General features: G+C 42.4%; 1 protein-coding gene across 3 annotated transcripts; it reads left to right on the plus strand.

The window, feature by feature from the left end:
* The first annotated feature begins 1,295 nt into the window (after window positions 1–1,295).
* On the plus strand, window positions 1,296–14,300 carry NDUFAF6 (NADH:ubiquinone oxidoreductase complex assembly factor 6). Of its 3 annotated transcripts, none has more exons than XM_015855968.2 (9): window positions 1,299–1,517; window positions 2,890–2,989; window positions 3,886–4,008; window positions 7,297–7,353; window positions 8,809–8,911; window positions 10,102–10,235; window positions 11,262–11,363; window positions 13,584–13,640; window positions 14,150–14,300. In XM_015855968.2, exons 1-9 carry the CDS (start codon window positions 1,345–1,347, stop codon window positions 14,276–14,278), a joined length of 978 nt encoding a protein of 325 aa, XP_015711454.1. In that variant the 5' UTR covers window positions 1,299–1,344; the 3' UTR covers window positions 14,279–14,300. The 3 variants fall into 3 exon arrangements, with proteins under 3 accessions (XP_015711456.1, XP_015711454.1, XP_032298694.1); XM_032442803.1 differs by having other exon boundaries at window positions 1,338–1,517; window positions 2,890–2,993; window positions 14,150–14,295; XM_015855970.2 differs by lacking the exon at window positions 11,262–11,363 and having other exon boundaries at window positions 1,296–1,517.
* The last annotated feature ends 6,564 nt before the right edge of the window (window positions 14,301–20,864 follow it).

Raw genomic sequence — 20,864 nt, forward strand, 5'->3', positions numbered from 1 at the left:
TTTTTGTTTAATAAGGTAATTTAATGAGAACAGTGAAGGTACAGAATGGCCAGAAACAAATGTCGGTGTGCTGAGAAAGAGGTCAGGACTTTTATAAGACATCTGGTTAATTCTTCTCTTACTGAGGGTTTAAATGAGTTTAGCACCGTTTTGGTTCATTCAGAGATTAACCAAATTTAATATTTTATAAGATTTATTTATAATACCCTTGAGGTTTAGAGTATGTTTATGTAACCTTTCTGGCAGGAACTGGCAGCAGCTGAAAGAGCTGGATTCATTTATCTAGGGGTTCTCTCTGAAAACTTAAACAACAGCAGTTTCGGCCTCCACCCAGAAATCTACCAAAGCTAAATGACCTCCTTTGGGTGCCCTGACAAACATAATTCCTGCTCAAGGCAGAGCAGGGATTCAAAACAAGGTCCAGAGCTTTGAGACAAAGAGAATGTTAGAGACAAGGGAAAGGGAAGAATAAAGACTCAGCATAAACCCACAAGAGCCACTAATCAATAAAATAAATAAGGCTCGGGTGAGATTCCCAGGCTTCCTTTCCTCCTCTCCCATGTTGTCTTGCCATGATACAAAATAAAGGCTTGCTCTCATTTCCAAATAGAAGCCCTGTGACTTCAATGTGGCTGCCCACTCAGAACTTGTCCATATGCACTGTGTGGCTCCAGTCACAGAATCACAGAATTGTAGGGGCTGGAAGGGATCTCCAGAGATCATCGAGTCCAACCCCCCTGCCAAAGCAGGCTCCCTACACCACGTCACACAGGTAGGTGTCCAGTCGGGTCTTGAATATCTCCAGAGAAGGAGACTCCACCACCTCCCTGGGCAGCCTGTTCCAGTGCTCCGTCACCCGCACCGTAAAGAAGTTCTTGCACACATTTGTGCAGAACTTCCTATGCTGTACTTTCATCCCGTTACCCCTAGTCCTGTCCCCACGCACTACTGAAAAGAGACCAGTCCAGTTAGCTCTGCTTGCAAACACGTATATTACGAGGCCTGACCCCATGTGTGGTGGGCAGTGGCCTGTCTATGAATACAGCCCGTCAGAGTTTGGGACCGCAGCAACAAGGCATTTTATCACGTCGCCGCTCCAGGCTGAGCGGGCGCTGTGTGAGCTGGGCTTCCAAGGAGCACTGCCGCTCACATCGACCCATCTGCGGAGGCCATTTGCAGGACAACAAAAGGCCACGCAGCGCTCCCATACCTGGGCCAATATCGCTCATTCTGGGCCGCCCCCTACCGGCCCCTCGCTCCGGCGCACTGTGAGGAAGGGGCCGCCCCGTGGGCTCGGCCTGGCTGCCGGCAGGGGCGGAGCAGAGCAGCAGCGCTGTGGGCAGCATGGCGGCCGCCACGGCTGCGTGCGGGATGCGGCCTGTATCGTCCCCCCGTCTGCTGAGGGCGGTGGGGGCCCGCGGCGGGCTGCTATGGCCGCGGGGCGGGAGGGCAGCGGCGGCGGGCTGGAGCCGGCCGGAGCCCGGCGGAGAAGCGCAGTACTGCGCAGAGCTGCTGCGGTGAGCGCTGCGGGGGGAGCCCGGGCCGCGAGCAGCCCGCATCGGGGGTGGGCACAGCCGCTGCGTGCCGCCGGGAGGGCGGCCCAGGTCCGCTCGGGGATCACAGAATCACAGAATGACCCGGGTTGGAAGGGACCTCAAGGATCATGTAGTTCCAACCCCCCTGCCTGGCAGGGCCACCAAACATACACATTTACTAGATCAGGTTGCCCAGGGCCCCGTCCAACCTGGCCTTGAACACCTCCAAGGACGGGGCATCCACAGCCTCCCTGCGCAGCCTGGATTGGGGTTGGGGCTGCGGGAGGCGGGTCGGTCCCAGTCACGGCAGATAAGGTGGATGTGACCATTTTATTTTATTTTATTTTCAAATTTTAACAGGAAAAGCATTGCTTAAACTCGCAAGCATTCAGAGTGCTTTTGACATCATTTGTCAACATAGTGTCAACAGCAGTTCATATGCTGCATGGAAGTCATACCTGCTGGGGAGAGCGAAAAGGCTGAGGTGGTGGAACAGAAATAAATCGCTTCAGGCAGTGCAGGCAGCTCTCGTTTATTACAATAAAAGCTTTTCTTTTGGTGCTTGCGAACTTCCCAGCTGTGCCCAGGTTGGACAATGCTGGGTGTTTTTATGGCCTGTTCAGAAACAATTTGTAGGTGTTGAGCTGTTAATGCTTTGCAGAAATCCTCCTAAACTGAGGAAGGTTTGATGCGTTTGTTCTTAATTAGGAATGTGGCTGAAAAGCTGCTAAAATCCAGAAATGCCTTTTTTGTTGTTGATATTTGTGGCTTTGCATCAGGCTCTAACACAGGTTCCACACGTGTTATGAGAACTCGAAGTATCTGCTTGTTATCAGCTGTTGTGATCATTCTCCCTGTGCTCTGATTGTTCTTCATTTAACTGCACACCCAAGCGGCCAAACAACAGTATATCACTTTAGGTTGGCAACGAGTGCCAGAGTTCTTATACTTCCCATATAGCTGTCAATAAACTATAATATTCAATAGTTAATCCGTTGCTCTTCTGTCGAGCTCCAGCGCACAATCTTTCAACAGAATATGGTTTCATATTTAGCAGTCTGGAAGTCAGACAGTCTGGATTCTGTTTGCTGTTCTTCCACAAGCTTGTTCTGTGCCTTTAGCCAAATAACTTGGGATCTGGATTTGAGTGGTGCATTGAGAGTTCAGGTTGCACTCCCCCCTCTTGGAGCTTGCCTTATTTCAAACTAAGCTTAAAAGCTGCTGCTTTTGCAAAAAGTTGGACTTCTGAACTGTAACTTGCCGCTACTGTTGTAGGAGCCCTATACTAAGCAGTAGCATGCCTGATTTACTTGGGGCTATAAATAATATATTCATTCTTATTGTCCTTTTATAGAAAGCGTGACTATGAAGGGTTCCTGTGTTCTCTGCTGTTGCCTGCTGAATCTCGAAGCTCTGCTTTTGCCTTGAGAGCCTTCAATGTGGAACTGGCTCAGGCAGGTATTACAATATATTTGTGAGCTCTGCAAATGTGTAATTTAGAGTTTCAGAAGCGTTATTTAACAAGTAGCTGGTGTTTTGCTGAGATTAACTTTTTGTGCTATAAAGGACAATGAAAAAAGAAGTCAGTACAAACCTCTAATTTCGAGTGGCCCTTGGAAAATTGCCTCCCTAATTGTTTTGTTCACTTGTATAGATTTAGTGACTCTCCTTTATGTTCTGTATTTTCAAAATGATGTGATAACAAACAGGCTGTGGTCTGTGGTACTGCTTTGTGACTGCATCTGTGCTGGCTTCAAATGCACAGAGTGAGTTAGGAAAGTGTAACTAACCCCTGTCTGTGGAATGCCCGTCATATACTTGGATGAAGGAGTCACTTGCTGGCAGAAGTTAAGTAAAGGAAGTGCTACAAAGAGGGAAGTTTGTAATTAGAGATTTATGGTATGGGAGTGGCTGCAGTTTCTCACCTTTGCTGGATGGCCAGAAACTGCTATTGAAACCACAAAAGTGGGTGGCACTTGGCAGAAGGGAGCAGAGCAGTCCAACAGATGTGCTTACTCAGCAAACCCTATGGTAAGTCTCTGTGGGCTGTGCTGCTGGCAGCCTGTAGTGCTTCTCTCCTTCGCTGCTGTTACCACTGCTTCTTATCCTGAGAAGAATGCTAAGGTGGGAGTTGTCCTGGACTTAAACTCTGAGTGCCAAAGTCACAATGTGCTGAAAGTATTATTTTTAATGTATTCTCTGTAGTGGTTGTAAGTTTCATTAGGAGTAAACAAAATGAGAACCAAGCCTTTTTCCTAGAGCATTAGTCTGTGTCCCTGTCTTTTCAGTAGAAGCAGACCAAAGTGCCTTAAGGAGACTGTGAATTTCACTCCAGGTGTATCCTTTCCAGATTAAAGACTCCATAACTCAGAAGACTACGGGTTTGATGCGAATGCAGTTCTGGAGGAAAGCTGTGGAAGATATATACTGCGATAACCCACCGCATCAGCCAGTTGCTGTAGCACTGTGGAGAGTAAGATACATCTTTGTTATCCTGAAGTTCTCTTGATAAAGATATTGCTGTGCGAAATAATGTTTTGTATGCGCTGTGTTGCATTGTTAACTGTGTTATTTTATATAAAACACTTAATGTAAAGGGCGTGTATGTCTGTATGGCACCTTCCCACCTATAATCACAGAATAGAATCAAAGGAGGATATTTAGATGAGACCTAGTTGAAATCATAGTATCACAGTGTGGCTTGGGTTGGATGGGATCCAGTTCCAACCCTGCTGTTTATATGCAGGGACATCTGCCACTGAACCAGGTTGCTTAAACCTGGCCTTGAACACTTCCAGCAATGAGATACCCACAGCTTTTGTGAGCAACCTTTTCCAGTGCCTCACCACTCTCGTAGTAGAGAATTTATTCCTAATATCTAATCTAAATTTGCCCTCTTTTAGTTTTGCCATTACATTTCTCTTATAAAAAGTCTCTCCCCATCAGGCCTCCTTTAGGTACTGCAAGGCCACTGTAATGTCACTCTGGAGCCTTTGCTTCTGAAGGAGTGAAGAAGCCCAGCTGACTCAGCCTTTGTTGGTAGGAGAGGTGCTCCAGCCCTTAGAGAATCCTCATAGGCTCCTCTGAGCCCCCTCCAAAAGCTCCATGTCTTTCTTATGCTGGTGGCCTCAGGCCTGGATGCTGTTGTGCAGATGAGGTCTAATGAGGATGAGTAGAGCAGGACAGTCACCTCCGTCACCCTTCTGGCCATGCTGCTTGGTTATAGTTGGCTTTCAGTGCTACAAGTGCACACTGTTGGCTCATACTGAGCTTTTCATCAACTAAAACTTGCAAGTCCTTTGCAGTGCTGCTCTCAATCAGCTTCTTGCCCAGCCAGTATTGTGTTTGGGATTGTCCCAATCCATTTGCTTGGCCCTTCTGAACTCTGCAAGGTTAGAATGGGTCCGTCTGTCGTCCTGGGTTGTCACTTCCCTCCAGTATGTTGACCTCACCACACAGTGCGGTGGTGTTGGCAACTTACTGAGTGTGCACACAGTCCTGCTGTCAAATGTATAAATCAGCTTTCCTAAGTGAGTGCTGGTTCTGCCTGAAGAACAAGTTCTACAAAGAAACAGGAGATAAGACACAGGGGTTAATCCAGCAAACTGTGTATGAGGAAAAGCCCAAGACCTTCATACCTACTTGCTGCATAACAGGGAGAATCTTCATATGGGCTCTCTCCTTGCTGAAGGGTTGTTGGATGACTTCTATTTATATAAGATATTTAGTGCAAATCCTTTTGTGTCTGTTGAGTAACAGGAAATATACTTGTGAACTTAAAAGTTTATTTTTACCAAGACATCTGTATTGAATTCTAGCCGGCAGCAGAACATTACTCACAAAGTACACCCACAAACCTGTTCCTCTTTGGGTTGTGGCTGAAGAAAAGAATTTCTGTACAAATTTGTTATTTCTAAGTAGAGCTGCCATTGAGAAGTTCATCAGAAGACCAAAGGCATTATGAATTGATCTCCCTTGATCATGATTTGGAGTCACAGAGTAATTTAATTGGTATGGGTTTCTGGTTGTTATCTAGACCATGTTCCCATTCAGAGCTGGTTGAACTTTAGAGCAAGGTCAGATTTTCCAGAGTGATGTTGAGTTGAATTTCTTCAGGGATAGCAACTCTGTGTGGTGCTGGCTGGTCATCTTAGGGCCACATCAAGTCATAGAAGCCTTACAGCAGGTGATTTTTTGGCTAGGTTTTGTAAGATGAGAACTTGTGTGTAAGTGGGAGATCTCTGGGCTCCTGGACAGGAGAAGCTGCTGGTTGTCCAGGTCTCCATAGCTGAATACAGTTAATGTAGATCCCATAGGTAGGTAGTTGGATGGACCAGCTGAAAAGCAGGCAGACAGATCTGGACTCTTCTTCCAAGTACTCGTTTGCTTTGTTTGCATTAGAAATCCCTGACTCACTGTAATGCTGGGTTGGAACAGAGTGGTTCCTGTGGGACTGGAGCGTTTTAACTTTAGTTCTCTGTTGCACCTCTGAGACCACACAAATGAGTTCTTTCCAAATCTTCTTTGAATGATTGTTGACAGTGCTAAAACTGTGGCCTGTCCCTGGTTGTTCTTCCTTTGAGTCTGAAATAAACCATAAGTGAGCGTTTGCTCCTGTCTGTCAACACGTGGGTTAAAGTTGGATTTAAACTAGATACTGTTCATTTAAGTAAGAGAAAGCACAGATGAAGCCAAGAAGTAAAATAAAGGAAGAACACCTGTTATTTAGTCACTTTTAGGAAGAGCAGAGTTATGCACGGGTATCTTTAGCTCCTATGAAGTGTATGCCATAGCCACAACAGAGTGTCCACGCATTAGAATAAAGGCTGGCAAATGTTGCAGTAGAACACAATATTGATGGTTCTGCCTGTCAATCTGTCCGTGCCTTCGAATTTCTTTTCTTCCTTCTTTCTGTTTCTGTTTCAGTGCATGGCAAACCGCCCGGAAACAAGATTGTTCTCTCCCCAAATGCTTGTCTCTTTTCCAAGGAGGAACTTGCTTTTGTGAAGTTTATTTTTGTTTCTGAAAATATCCTCACTTTTAATTGTCTGAGTAGATTAGGTACAAGTTGGTTTTGGATATGATTGTATGTATTCTTTCCATTACTTCTAATTTCAGGCTGCTTATGTGTATATCAGCGCGGGGCAGGAATGTTTGTTAGCTAAAGATTAACTTTCAGCAAACATAGTTCAGATATAAATTGCAGCCCTTTCCAACAGCTATGGCTGCTGGTCATGCTCTGTTCTCACACAGAAAGCTGGTTTTGAAGTAGAAGAAAGAATTGGCCTATCTGTATAATAAGATTTGATGTCTTATGTGTGACGTCTCTGAAGGAAGACTGATAGAAGACAGTCCAAACAGTATCTGAAGTAAGGTGTGAGGAAAAGTTGTAAGCAAGTCAGGTACAAGTTAGGAGCCAAAATCCAGATGTGTGAATATGAAATGCTTTAAAAACATCAAACCCCAAACATCCCCAAACTGTAATATACAATACGTTACATATTTTGTTATAAAAATGCTTTTAGTTAATTGTTATTCAAGGTTTCTTTTTGGTGTATGTTAACTCAAAGCAAATGCCAGTTAGACTATTTTCACATTTGAAGATTGCCCTTTTTTCACTAACCTACCACTTTGATTCAATTTTGATTCAGTGAATACAGTCCTTGTAAAAAAGTGCTATCAAAAATAGTTTTCAATTGTCATAATGCAACATTGCCATCATTTTTTATACATTAACATCAATTTTTAATGTATTTTTCAGGCAGTTAAGAGGCATAGCTTGTCTAAAATGTGGTTCATTAAGATCATTGATGAAAGAGTAAGTATTTACCATTTGGAGTCTCATTCTCTTTTCAGTTGTATTAGACTTTTTCCTCATAATTTCGTGTGTTTGAGTGTAAAACCAAAGGTTGAGTAACTCATCTTTATCAGACAGTGGTATTTCTCCTGAGAAGAACACTTTGTATTTCCTTTTAATTCTCCCTTGATGTTCTTATGGTTTCTGCTCTTGCCAGAAAGGTAATAGAATCCCTTTAGAATTTAAAGCAGAGCTTGTGAGTCTGTATCTTTTTTATTCTCTGCTCCGATACCATATCTGTGCTCACATTTTTATACTTCAGACCTTAGTTTCTGATTTAAAGTAGTTGCCTTTAGTGGTAGTTCACTGTGAGTTCCACTTGGCCTTTCTGTTTGTGACTGAGGGATGTCCTGTCTGGTGAGATTAAACAGCAAGGTCTCTACATACAACTATTAAAAATGCTGGAGAACTACATTTTAATAGAGATGGAAATGAAGATGTGCAAGAAGTAAACCTCGTACATGGTCTCTTTTTATGCCATGCCAGTTCTGCTCTTGGCATCTCTGTATTCTTTTTCATCTCTTATATTGCCATGTGAATTTTGCCCCTAAATTACCTTATCTTGTAATGAGTCACACATATGAAACCTCAGAATTGGAATAACCTGCCTGAACTTTTCTGCCATACTTTGCTCTTTTTCTCCCTTGTTCCCAGTGCCCAATGTCCAAGCTGTAAAATAACATGAATCTAATACCCACTGTTTAGGAGGAGAAAAGGAGAGAGAGAATTTCACAGGTGCAGTGATGCTGCTACCAGCTGTGACATGAGGGCAAGACTGAGGGCAGGAATTCCTTGAAGTGGCTTTGCTGCTGAGGCTGGTTTCTCATGAAGTTACATTGCGAGCGAATTGACTGCCAGTTACTTTCAGTGTCGTTGCTATGAAAGACTTGAGAGTTTTAAGTACTAAAACTGGTAGATTTTAGCCACAAAAGCCACTAGGACAGGAAGAATGATGTCAGAAATCCTGTTCTGGGGAGTGTTTGCATGTGACTTTGAAATACATGTGTGATGGATTGATTTTATTGTTCTTGTTGTCAGTGCATGTTCTAAAGCATAGATTCCTGTTTATTTTCTATTCTTCGGTTGCTAATAAAGTATTAAAATTGGCAACCTGGTAGTATAAGGATACAATAAAATGTTTCCTATTGGAAGTATCATTTTTTTTTTCCTTTAATTTTTTGGTTTGTCATTGCAAGAGGTTGTAATTGCTCCAGTCACCAGACTTGGTTGCAGTTAGATGTACTTATATGTGGTAGAGTTGCTATGGCCGTCAGTGCCTGCTTCTATCTGAGTATATGCTATATCTCTTAATTTTATCTTTTCATGCCAATAGTGGGTTAGGCTAATCTGAACAAATAGCTGGCACAAACAGCAGTTGTATTTACCTTTTACTGAAGTTGTGTGTTTAAATTACAGGAGAAGAATCTGGATGACAGAGCATACCGTAACATCCAGGAGCTTGAAACATACGCTGAGAACACTCAGAGTGCTCTCTTATACCTCACGCTGGAAATGCTGGGTAGGTGCTTTCCCACTTTGAGGTGTGTGCTGCGTCATGGTTGGTACTATTGCCTGTATGAGCTCAGATGTAAAAAGGCTGGGCTTTATTTTTTAGCAGTGTAATATTTAGCGTGAACATTGTAGTCACAGCATCAGAGTCGTATGATGGAATGTCAATGCTGAGGTTGAAAGGGGAAAAAAGAGTGGTAGAAAGAGCACATTCTTCTCATAAGGAAGTGAAGAACCCACATCTTAACATCTGGTGCTTGCTTTCTCAGTAGGGATTTGGTGAAATCTTGCAAATGTCTGAGCTTATGATTGTAGAAATGTAGGACTATGAAAAATATGAATGTCTTCCATGCTGAGGAATGTCTTTAATACTGAAGGATTCTTTGCTCACTTCTGATGCAAGTCAGATGATCTTGTTCTTGTAATCCGTAGTGGGGACTCCAGATTTTCTGTGGCTTCCTATCATGTTTAACTTCTCTTAAATATACCAGTTTAACTAAATATCTAAGCAAGAATCTCCTTCACTACACATAAAGCAATTATCCCGTGTTTTCTTCCAAAAGTGATGAAATCAACTGAACATAGGCTAGCTGTTTCTCATCCTTATATTCTGGTTCAGCCCTGTGTTATAAGCTAACACTATATGGTCTTGCCATGAAGAAGGATGGTGCTGCTGTGCCCCAGTCACCATCCTCTTGTCTCAGTTAGTAGCTAGGCAGGAACCAAAGTTAGCTGTGCTGGTTTACCATGCTGCTGTCTCATTACTCCTGGCAGCACAGGTGGCAGACATATGGGTACAGTGCGGGGAAGCATATGGCCATTCTTCTTGGCTTCAGGGCACTGCTGAATCAGCTGCAGCTAATGGGTGAAACCACACTGTAAGCATTAATGTTGGTCAGGAATCTCACACTTGAATGATTTCTCTGGCAGGGAAAACAGTTCTTGGAATGTTGCTATCCTGGAAGAGGATATGCCAGTGTAAATGGCTGTGTGTAGCAATGGTTAGTATCTGAGCAGGAATCAATGCCTTCCCTACTGCTTTGCACCTCTGAGGTGAGGTCTCAAGGCAGATTATGAGCTTATGCAGTTCTGTAATGCGTCAGTGCACTTGTTAGCATTCCTTAATTGTGACTGTAATACATGTTGGAGAAGACCCCTCACAAGGCCTGACAATATCACATACCATTTCTGCCATTTCAGGTGTGAGGGATGTCCATGCTGACCATGCTGCCAGTCACATTGGGAAAGCACAGGGCATCGTTACCTGTTTGAGAGCTACTCCGTATCACTGTACAAGGAGAAAGGTCTTTCTGCCCATGGACATTTGTATGCTGGTAAGAGCTGTAGCCATGGCAGCTGTTACTCCTTCATCTCTAGTCTGTATTTTTACATGTTAATGCTGTTCTTTTTGTGCTTGAGCAAAATTCATGTAATCATGGTGACACTTAAGGCACTTGTAGTCTCTATATAATTTCAGTACAGTTGAAAGTTCTGATTTGAAGTTTAGTCACTTAAGTAGTCTGCAAAAGGCATAGACACTAATGTAGGTCATATTTATGGGACTGCAGGAAGAAGCTGCTCCTTGCTTTCAGCCCTTCTGGAACTGGATGGTATGTGAGACCTTCCAAGGTTTTTAGGTTTTCAGCTGTAGGCTGGAAATTCACAGTCATCCCTGCTGTGAAAGGTGTTGTACAGCGAAACTGCATAGTTAAAGATCAGGGGACAGGCTGACAGCTTGTGCAAGCATTTCAGCTGCAGGCACGTATTGCAGAGTTGTACTTGAATCTGTACCTCTGTGGGGCTCACTTGCCTACTTTAATACAGTTTTCACATCTAAATGTTGGGAAGAACAGGATGCTGGTGCAGTTCTGAATGTACTGTATTCTATCTTCCTGATTACTGCAGTCAGAGAATGCATTTTTTTGATGTTTTTATTTATTCTGCAAACCTAGCACTGCCAGTCCCAAGGCAAACGTGGCTTCTGTGTTTACTGTTGCTGGCTTTGTTGTGTTTTCTATTGTTTTTTTTCGGTTTAAGTTGATACAACTTCCCAAAACTTTAAAGCCTCACACGGTTGTCTGTCTGCCCTCAGTGTCTTTAGGGAACAAGTCCAGGCAGAGAGAATCAGTTTCAGATGTTCTTTTTATTCTCTTCAATTGTTTTCCAAGTAACTGACAAAATAAAAGGAGTTGGGGGGGGGGGGTAATACAGCAGCAGAACACACCTGGGCTTCTTTAGTCTTAGATCAGCAGTTTGGTTGCTGGGACAGGCTTTTAAATTTTCCTATCTTTTGTGAAGCCAAAATGGAGATGTGGTATTTGTTGAGTTTTTTACTTCTTGCTTTTCCTTCCTGTGTCTAGCATGGAGTTTCACAAGAGGATTTCATAAGATGCAAGCAAGAGAAAAATGTGAGAGATGTAATTTATGACATTGCCAGCCAGGCCCATATTCACCTCGAACATGTGAGATTCCTTCCCCGTTTTCTTTCCTTTGATAAAAATAGTCGATGCTGTCCTTTACAAAGCACTGTGAATACGTTCTTAGATGTCTTATAGCTGCATGCTTTATTTCAGGTATTTTAACCTAAATTCATTTGTGAGAAGTTAGAAACCTTTAAGTATTTCACAGCTACTTCTGTATGGATATTATATTAACCTGTTGGTACAGGAGGCTGTTTTCTCACAGCCAGGTGCAGTTACAGTATAAGTTGCAGTATAAGTACTGCCTAAAAGCCTTATTACTGGGAGAGAAACTTTGAGCAGACTGTTCTAAGTGCGAGAATAAGCCAGAATGGTATCAGCACCATAGGAAGGTGCTGCACATATGGTACCTCACAGCACAGCGGGAGAGCAGGGTATTTTGGCTCTAACTGCTGGTTAATGTTTAGGAGGGGGGAATTCATTCTTCAACGTGACCAGACGTGCTCAGAGCTGTGTTGGGAAATGTGTTTTCTGTTTCTTTCTTTTTGGGCTCCCAGCCAAGTGCATTAGGAAGGGCACTTCTTGCTTGGAGCGCTAGATGATGAATTCTGAAGACCTGCATGGTCTTTTAATAAATGCTCTTATTTTAGCTACACTCAGAACCTAATGCAAAGAAGCAAAAGAATGCTTCATCAGCAGTGCGCTGTTAGTTTCCCTTTAGCTGGAAAATAAAACTTTCAGGAAGCGCTCTGAAGAGTTCTCTTACGTCAGCAGCACTTGCACATTGTGTGCTTTGAGTATTGCATTCAGGACAGGTAGTGTGAAAAGACACTGCTTCAAGGCAAGGAAATGGTGGAATATTTTGTTGCTGCTGTTGCACAGAGTCTTTGGGAAAGAAGCAAAGAGGGAATTCAGCTCTTCAAAGCCTCTCAATTAACATGACTGTGTGACTATTCTCACTGTGATGGTGCCCTGGCTGCCATCCCTCCATGCCAAACGGCTTCTGAAGTGAGCAGTCACAACCCTACTCCTTTTCCTCCCTGCTCCATTCCTAGAGCCCTGCCCATGTTATGCAGTGGGAGGGCTCTGTGGAAAATACGCCATGGAACTGGAGACTATGCAGAAAACATGAAGAGAAGGAAGCCACGTTAGGACAACACTGGCATTTCATTCAGTTCTGTGTTGGTCTTGACATCTTCCCTTGCTTTTTGTAAAATCATCTTAATTAAAAAGAATCTCTTAATACACATTGCTGAACTCCAGCATCATCAGTGATGATCTTCTTGATCCTGTGCTGCTGACCAGCAGGGGGCAAAATAAGACAATGAAGATTGAGGTTTTCTTTAGCAGTGTTGCGTTTATCAGGATAAAAGCATGTGATGCAGGTGCTGTCTCAGTCCCACACAGCCCCTTGAGATGTGTTAGCAGTCTGTCCTTGTTCCCCATCTTTGCCTTCAGAGCTATCTCCTGCCTTTCCCCTGGAGGCACTATTTTCCCCTCCTAAAGTTTTAGCCCCATTTTCTGGGGGGATCCATGGAAAACTGACACAGACTCATAAATACTCATCAGTATCTGTGAGAAGCGTTTTTGTTTTAGCTTGTAAGAAGAGGTGAAACAAGAAGGGATTCTGTATTTATAATTAAGCCCTACAGGAAGATTTGCTATAGCTGAGTGGTACGTGCATTGAAACTGTAGGGTTGATTCAGCCGTGATTTAGTTTACAATGTTTACAGATAGACACTGAGGGCCTGAGGCACTGAGATACTTGCAGAGTCCCATGAATATAAATGGAACGTAATTGAACTTCTGGAACTGATGGTAAGACTGGCCCCAAAAGATCCACTCAGAGAAATGCATTTCTGGTCCACTGATTCTGTCTCTTGAGATGCAGAGAATTATTTGATACAGTGTCGTATTTTAATAAATATGATCCCATATTTATTAGAATAGATGCAACTTGGAACTTTACAGGAATGAGGGAGGCTAATTTACATGGTTTTATTATTATGCAAACTGTAGGTTTGTCAGAAGGTCAAAGAATTCTAGGAGGGATCTCCCAACGTAACACACTTCTTGCATAACTACTTTTGTATACAGCGAGGGATGGTGCTGGCGTACCCATAATGGAAAGTAATAGTTTCAGTATGTCAGAGAATAGCATATTCTGGTTCTAAGCATTATAATAGTACTTCATGTTTAGTCTGAAATGTTCAACTGTTCTGATAAGCTCTTTCTTTTCCATCTTATCCCGTTTACTTTCAGGCTAGGTCTTTCAGTAAGAAAGTTCCTGCGAAGGCATACCCTGCTTTTTACTATACGGTGGGTGTAGTATCATGCAGCATTGAAATGATGACCTCGCTTTTGTGCTGATATGTTTGTGAAAAGCAGAGGAACAAATAAAGCTTAAACTAATTAATTAAAATTGTTTACTAATACTTGACATGTCCATGGGAAAGCGCAGTACCTGAAACTTATTAAAGACTTCATTTACTGCTGTGGAACCTCATAGTTTGAGCAAAACTTTCCCTCTTTCTTTAACTACAGAATATCTCCAATGTTGTCTGTACTCTAAGATGACCCTTCTGATGCAAGAAGCCAAAATCTTGTCTATTTTGAATCACTTTCTGGTTGGTGTAGTGAAAGATAATGCTTCTCAGAAGTTGTCTTTTGTGTTTTCTTCGCATGTGATGGTTACATTCCGCTTGCTAAAGCGGACATACTGCCAAGCCTTTTTGCAGTTCCTAATCTGGTTGCGTGTATCACTTTAGATTTCATGCCCGGTTATCCACGTACACCATATGGACTAAGCTTTTTCTTCTCTTTTCTAGGTTGCTTTAGATGATTATTTATATAACATGCGGAAAGTGGACTTCAATATATTTCATCCAAGCTTACAAAAGAGGAATACGCTATTGCCGTTGTACTTATATATTAGAACTTGGAAGAAAACATATTAAAATTTTCTTAATATAAAGTTCAGATTGCTGTTTTTTTTTTTTTTTCCTCTTTAATGACTTGACTTGATAGAATTGTTAAGTGTCTGACTTCACACTTCTGCGAACTGTACAAACTGCTGTTCATGGTAATAGCGGATGTGCGTGAACTGTAGCTGTCAGCTTGCTGGCAGCAGTGAAGTTTGTTCTTGGAATGCTAGGCTGATATCTCTGCTTCTCATGTCTGCCAAGTCATCTGTCCTTGTCTGAGATTACTTTCCTTGACTCTTTTCTTGTAATAACAGCAGTATGATAGGATTCTTCTTGGACAAATTCTGTACTAATGGATACATTAAGGGTTTATATGTTTGTGACAAAATAAACCAAAACCAACCCCCCAAAAAACCTTTGTGCCCCAACACAGTAAAGCTATTTCAGCAAATATATTGGGTATCAGTTAAGCAATTCTATCTAGGGCAGATCATGGAGTCCAGCATACCCATAGTACCCTAACGACCCTCCACTAAATCATGTCCCTCAGCACCACATCCAAACAGGTTTTAAACACATCCAGGGATGGTGACTCAACCACCTTTCTGGGGAGCCTATGCCAGTGCTTAATAGCCCTTCCTGTGAAGGGTGTTTGCTGATTTCCAACCTAAAGTGACTTGAAGTGACTCTGGGTAGTAGGAGAAGAGCTTTATGACCAATGAAGAGAACTCTTACATGGTTTTCCTCCTTCCTCTCCCCGTTATCGGCCACAGCTGTCACTGGGCCTGGGTGCCCCATTATTCACATCCATTGTGTCTCACAGGACACCCTATGTGGCTTCTCTGAATTCTTTCCGTTTAATACTCTTAAGAGATATATTCTTAAACGTGCTGGGTCATTTTAGTCCTCTCTCTCAGCAAGTGTACTGCTCTGTTTGTTTGTTAGGGAATGACAAGGAGCTTTGTACTCAGCATCTCTTAAGATCAAGCGTTAAGTGCAAAATACTTGCTTGACTTGCTTTTTTTAGTGAAATAATACTTCCTAACATCTAGTTTGATTCAGTTACACAAATCCAGTAGTCTCCTCTGCCATCATCCTCATTCTATTAAATAGGTTTTATCCTAGGGATTTTTTTTGTCATCAGAATTAATCTCCCCAGATGCTTGGTTGTATAACAGCATCCTGTATTTTGGTTTACGATGCTACACAGCACATTTCTGAGAACAAGATTGGTGGCTTTTTGAACCACAGAATGTGCAGGCGTGGTGGAAGTCTCAGGAACCCAACATTAAATCATTCAGTGGTTTCATTATATAGGTTTGAAGTTGGTTTGTGATGTCGACCTTAGTTAATTCTCTAGTTTCCTATGCCTGAGTAAAACATTTCTCCTTGAATTTGTTCAGTTAGTTGTCCTCTGTCCTCTTAAGTCAGCTGCTGTATCTTAGTGTTGGTATTCTTGAATTGGGCAAAGGGGTGAAAAGAAAATAGTCCCTTCCATTGCACGCACTACAGCTCTTCCTGCCAAATTAAGAGCAAAGGCTTAGGCTCTGTTGCTCCTACCAGGCCAGCTGCACATTCACTCTGTTTATGTTCTGGAAAAGGCATTACAAATGTCTCTTTCTGCAGTTGGTCCTCATTTTGTTCCCTGCATGCTGAGTCGGGACAATAGAGGCAGCCCTGTCTTCCCTTTCAAAACGAATCACTCTCCTGTAAAGTTAACTTTTGGCAGGAACTACAGTAACTCAACATCTATGGAGGAGGAGGAAAAGAAGGAAAGAAAACATGCAGTATAACAAAGTACACTGAGTGGCTTGGAAGCAAGAAAGCACTGTAGCAACAAGGCTGGCGCTTTGCTTTGGTGTTGAAGTGGAACAAATCTTCACAATGCGCTTAGAAAGGAAGCAGTGGAAGGACTGGTTTGTTCTAATGTGGAAAAGAAATAGTGTGATGCAGTGAATGATAAGCACGGTGAGAGGAACTTACCAGTAAACAAGATATGGAGTAACGGAATTCAGGTTATGATTTCATTTGCAAGAGAATTGTAAGCGACCTCAGGAAGTAAAATAGCTTGAAATGCAAGTGACAGGAGGCTGCCTGAATACACCGAATCACACAGAATCACAGAATTATCAAGGTTGGAAAAGACCTAGAAGATCATCTAGTCCAACCATCACCAATACTTCCCAGCTAAATCATATTCCTCAACACAACAAGCAGCCAATGTCTCATTTGTGTCCTGTAAAGAGCAGTTTATTTTCCTGGATGGTCGTGCCAAATTTGGCCCTTAGAAACTGGGCTGTGAATGGGAGTGTTGAACACCTGTCAGACAAGGTAGCTGCAGTACAAGTACTTTCACTAGTACTATCCTGTTGTATTTCTTCCTATCAGTTGGTGCCACAGGAGAAATCCTGCTTGTTGGTTCTGATAATGTGTAATTCTGCATCCTACAAAAACATCCTCTTCTGCTTTTTTTGTTGGATCTGACAAAATATCTTCTTACAGTGGTCATTATCTACTAGTCCTTCGTATCAGAAGAACATTAGCACGTTGCTAGCTGCTAATTACTGGTCTGGAAACAATTTCCATGCCTAATTGAATCACGTTTAATTAATTTAGCTCTTGTAAAATAGCAGTCCAGCTGCTGTTATCCTCAGGAGCCTTACGTGATGCCTTGCACATCTATTCCATTGTTAAGGTCTTGTTTTCTTTCAGTTAAACACTGAATTGTGTTTTCATCTTTCTTTTCAGAGGAGCTCACTGGGGTGTTCCAGAGTGTCTTTCCACTTAGACTTGCAGGTTTAAGATTGTAAAACATCATTGTACTGTTCTTGTAACAGATTGCATCTTATCTGCAGTATGTAAGAACTGTGCAGTCAAAAGTGCTGAACAAACAGAAATTGACATCAGGTATCACTTGACCGGTGAGTTTGCAGTTGAGTTTGTTTCTGGATTAACCTGAGTAAAAAACAAATGGAAGATTTAAAGGAACAATCCCCAAATCTCCATCACATTTGAGATCTACATCCACCGGACTGCACCCACTTCTCCCAGACCTTCACAACTTTGCATGTGAATATTTACATCTTATTTTGTTCCTGTCTGTAATGTGCTATAATGCTCCTGTCGTGTGTAATGTGCTATGAGGTCTAGGAGCAGCTGTCTGTGCACTGCAGGCTGAGCTAAGGATGATTTTACCCTGTACATCCTATGCTGAGCACAATTCTTTCCTATTCAGGCTGTTCAAACTTTACATTTTCTTTACTTTTGCTTTAATTGAGTTGTCCTTGTATTAAATTAGCATCACAGTGCTCTGGGGAATCAAAGCCAAAACGTTGGGGCCAGGGTGGGGGGATCGTTTGGACTTCATGCAGTTCATAGTTGAAGAAACAAAACAAAACAACCCCCTCCAAACTGTTAAAAATTCAGAGCACGTGTTTATTTTTACCAGGGTATATTTATATACTGTTTCTTGACTTATTACCGCATGTAATCAGTTAAGGATGAAGCGTGAAAGCTTAGATTTTGTGATTTCACACCTTCTTTAGTTACCCCAGGCAGAGCGAAACACTGGGGTTTAGGGCATCCATGGCCATTTAGATTGCCATGCTTAAATAAGCATAAAATTAAATGAGGGGGAGGGAAAAACAGTTGAGCTGTCACTGTCAGGCTTCTCCAGCGTCACAAGGACCTCGTTCCTTCAAAGTGCTTGTGTATGGCATTCTGGTTTAGGGCTCCAGTGTCTCTCCTAACTGAAAAAGCCTTAGTAAATGTTTTCACTCTGTACGAATTAGAAATTAGAGATCTGAATTGTGTAGCTGTGAAAGTTGCGTGAGGTCTGCCCGCATGCAAATAATTCATCTTTCTGTGTTGTGCAGGTGAAGGATGTGAGCAACTAATGCACGGCAGAGCAGGAATTCACCCTGCACGTCTAAAACCACAATGCAAATAACTGCTGCTCAACAGCTGCTGCTAATCCATGCAGACCCCTGGCTGTAAAGGTGCCTGGAGCTGTGGCTCTGGGTGGGCTCAGAGCTGTCCCAGTGTCAGTAGTGCACTGTTTATCTCATTAGCACATCATGCAGGATCTGGATATACGGCTAAATACTACTGAGGACATAAGAGTACACTGTACACAGTGTACAGCCATAGCTACAGTCCTTCAAGGGCATCCCAGCAGCAAAAGCCCCCACCAGCTTCCCTCCTAGCTTGAAGCCCTTTCAAGCCCTTGCTATGCCAGAGGATGCCATACCTGCCAGGAGACAGCTAGTATGAAGCTGCTGGCAGTGTAAATAGGCGTCTCTATGGCAGCTTTTTGTACTGGTGTTACTCCACAATGCAGCACGGGATTTGCAGCTCATCTGGAAAGGGAGATGACTGTACAGGACTAGTGGTTGTATTCACCACTGTCCTCTTCTGAGACCGAGAATTGGGTGTTTATGTGCTTCTGAGATCTGGATCTCAGTCTGCTGGAAAGTATTATTGCAGATCGTTGTTGGAGGGATAGAGGGCTGAAACTCCTTTCCTGCCAACCCACAGTCAGACCCTGCTATCATTGCTCAAAACCCCCAAAGATTCAAATACAGCAAATACATCTGTTTGTTGCCTCCTAATGTCAGGAGATGTAAAAGCACCCTACAGGCCATCCACGCTTTTTAAACTGAGTTATTGCCCATTTCTGTCCAAACAAAACACAAAAAAGTGTTCGTCCTCTTAAACCATAGCCATAGAACCATAGAACACTTTAAGGATGGGATTCCAGATTTCAGCATATGGTTTATTCAGAATCAAACACATGGGACCAGATTCCTTCAGTGTTTTGCAGAACGTTTCTCAGTGCCAGACTCCTGACAAATATATATGATTTGTATATTTACAAATTGTATAGTTTAAGCTTTTAGTAAGATAACACACATCAAGCTGCAAAAACACTCTCCTTTTAAGGGGCTTGGAAAGCCAGAAAGTACCAAACTGAGGACCCAGTTAAGCTTTCTGCTTAAGAAATCTATCTTATCAGATTAATTTCTTAGAAGGGGTGAAGAGTCGTCTTCTAATTTCAACAGAGCAAGTTTAGAATCAATCATTACTGGTTAGCTATTGAAAATGGACACCAGGAATAATGTGAGTATTGGAAGGGTCAGCATGAGACACACTGATCCTTAGGAAACAAAGAGTTAATTCTGGTTCAGCTCCTGAGTTCAGCCCTTCCTTCTCAGGTTGTTGGCTAGAAGTTTGGCTGAATAAACTGAGGAAAAGGAATGCTGTTTGGAAGGGATGGAATGAACACTGAATGAATGAAAGGTTTTTCTGTGTTTATGTTATTTTCTATTACAAACATTATTTTTAGGGAAGGGCCTTGCTTGTTATGGTTACTTCTCTGCCAAATTCTTCCGTACCTTCAACATGAGGGCGTTCTCTTGGTTACGATGAACTCTTCAGCATATGAAAATGCAGCACAGATGATAGATTTTCCCTTGACTGGTAGGAAGTTGTCATAGAATCATAGAATTACCCAGGTTGGAAAAGACCTTGAAGATCATCAAGTCCAACCGCAGCCTAACCAGTACCCTAACTCTAACAACCCTACACTAAATCATATCCCTAAGTACCACATCCAAATGGCTCTTAAACACAACCAGGGATGGCGATTCAACCACCTCCCTGGGGAGCCTATTCCAGTACCTAACTACCCTTTCTGTAAAGAAGTTCTTCCTAATACCCAACCTAAACTTGCCCTGGCGCAACTTGAGGCCATTTCCCTTCGTCCTGTCACTTGTCACTACTGAGAAGAGACCTGCCCCACTCTCACTGTAAGAACCTTTCAGGTACTGGAAGAGGGCGATAAGGTCTCCCCTCAGCCTCCTTTTCCCCAGGCTAAACAGCCCCAGCTCCCTCAGCCTCCCCTCTCCATGTAATTAATATGACCTTGCAGTAATTATTTTCAAATTAACTGAAATTACAGATGGTCCAGCTTTACTGGTCTTTTTATCATAGGAAAGAGACAAATGTTGTGTCTTTTCATGGGAAGAAAAAATACACCACACATTCAGGTAGATGTTTTAAAAGATGAAATGTCTAAGACCAATCATATCTGAGTACATCAGACTGATTGTCTTTTAAATGCTTCCTCTCATTAATGTTACATGCAAAATAATAACCACTGTGTATCGATTTTGTGTTAAATGCAGCTCCATTAAAATGGTGTGAGGATCCTTAATTATCACTCAGGTATTTCCTGTGGTTATTTTATGATGAACTTGTTTTTCTTTTTCTTTAATGGCAAGAGCATAATTCTAATCCCACCTTGACCTGACTGAAGTTAGAATGCCTGCTGACCTGAATCCCCAGAGGATCAAGGTGTTCAGCAATGATTAACGCAGGTTTCCGTGCTTCATCCCTGGCTCTCTCCAGCCCATTAATTGGCTGTAGTGAGCTTGCCATGAAGTATTGATCAAAGGTTAGCGAGCAGAGTGGCAATTTTCAGCGTACAAACATTGCTGGCTCCTATAGAATGAACAGAAGTAGATGGGAGCAAAATTATAGATAATACATATTTTATTTTGAATTGACTCCTTCAATCATCAAATAATGAACTTTAAAAGAATAATTACATTTGCCTGTT

The sequence above is a fragment of the Coturnix japonica genome, chromosome 2, assembly GCF_001577835.2.
Source record: "Coturnix japonica isolate 7356 chromosome 2, Coturnix japonica 2.1, whole genome shotgun sequence".
Classification (NCBI taxonomy): domain Eukaryota; kingdom Metazoa; phylum Chordata; class Aves; order Galliformes; family Phasianidae; genus Coturnix; species Coturnix japonica.

What these genes read in the sequence shown, in the direction of transcription:
- NDUFAF6 (XM_015855968.2), top strand. Translation starts at nt 1,345, where the DNA reads ATGGCGGCCGCCACGGCTGCGTGCGGGATGCGGCCTGTATCGTCCCCC. An exon ending in TCAATGTGGAACTGGCTCAG is followed by an intron (nt 2,990 to 3,885) that starts GCAGGTATTACA and finishes TATCCTTTCCAG; the next exon opens with ATTAAAGACTCCATAACTCA. An exon ending in TTGCTGTAGCACTGTGGAGA is followed by an intron (nt 4,009 to 7,296) that starts GTAAGATACATC and finishes TGTATTTTTCAG; the next exon opens with GCAGTTAAGAGGCATAGCTT.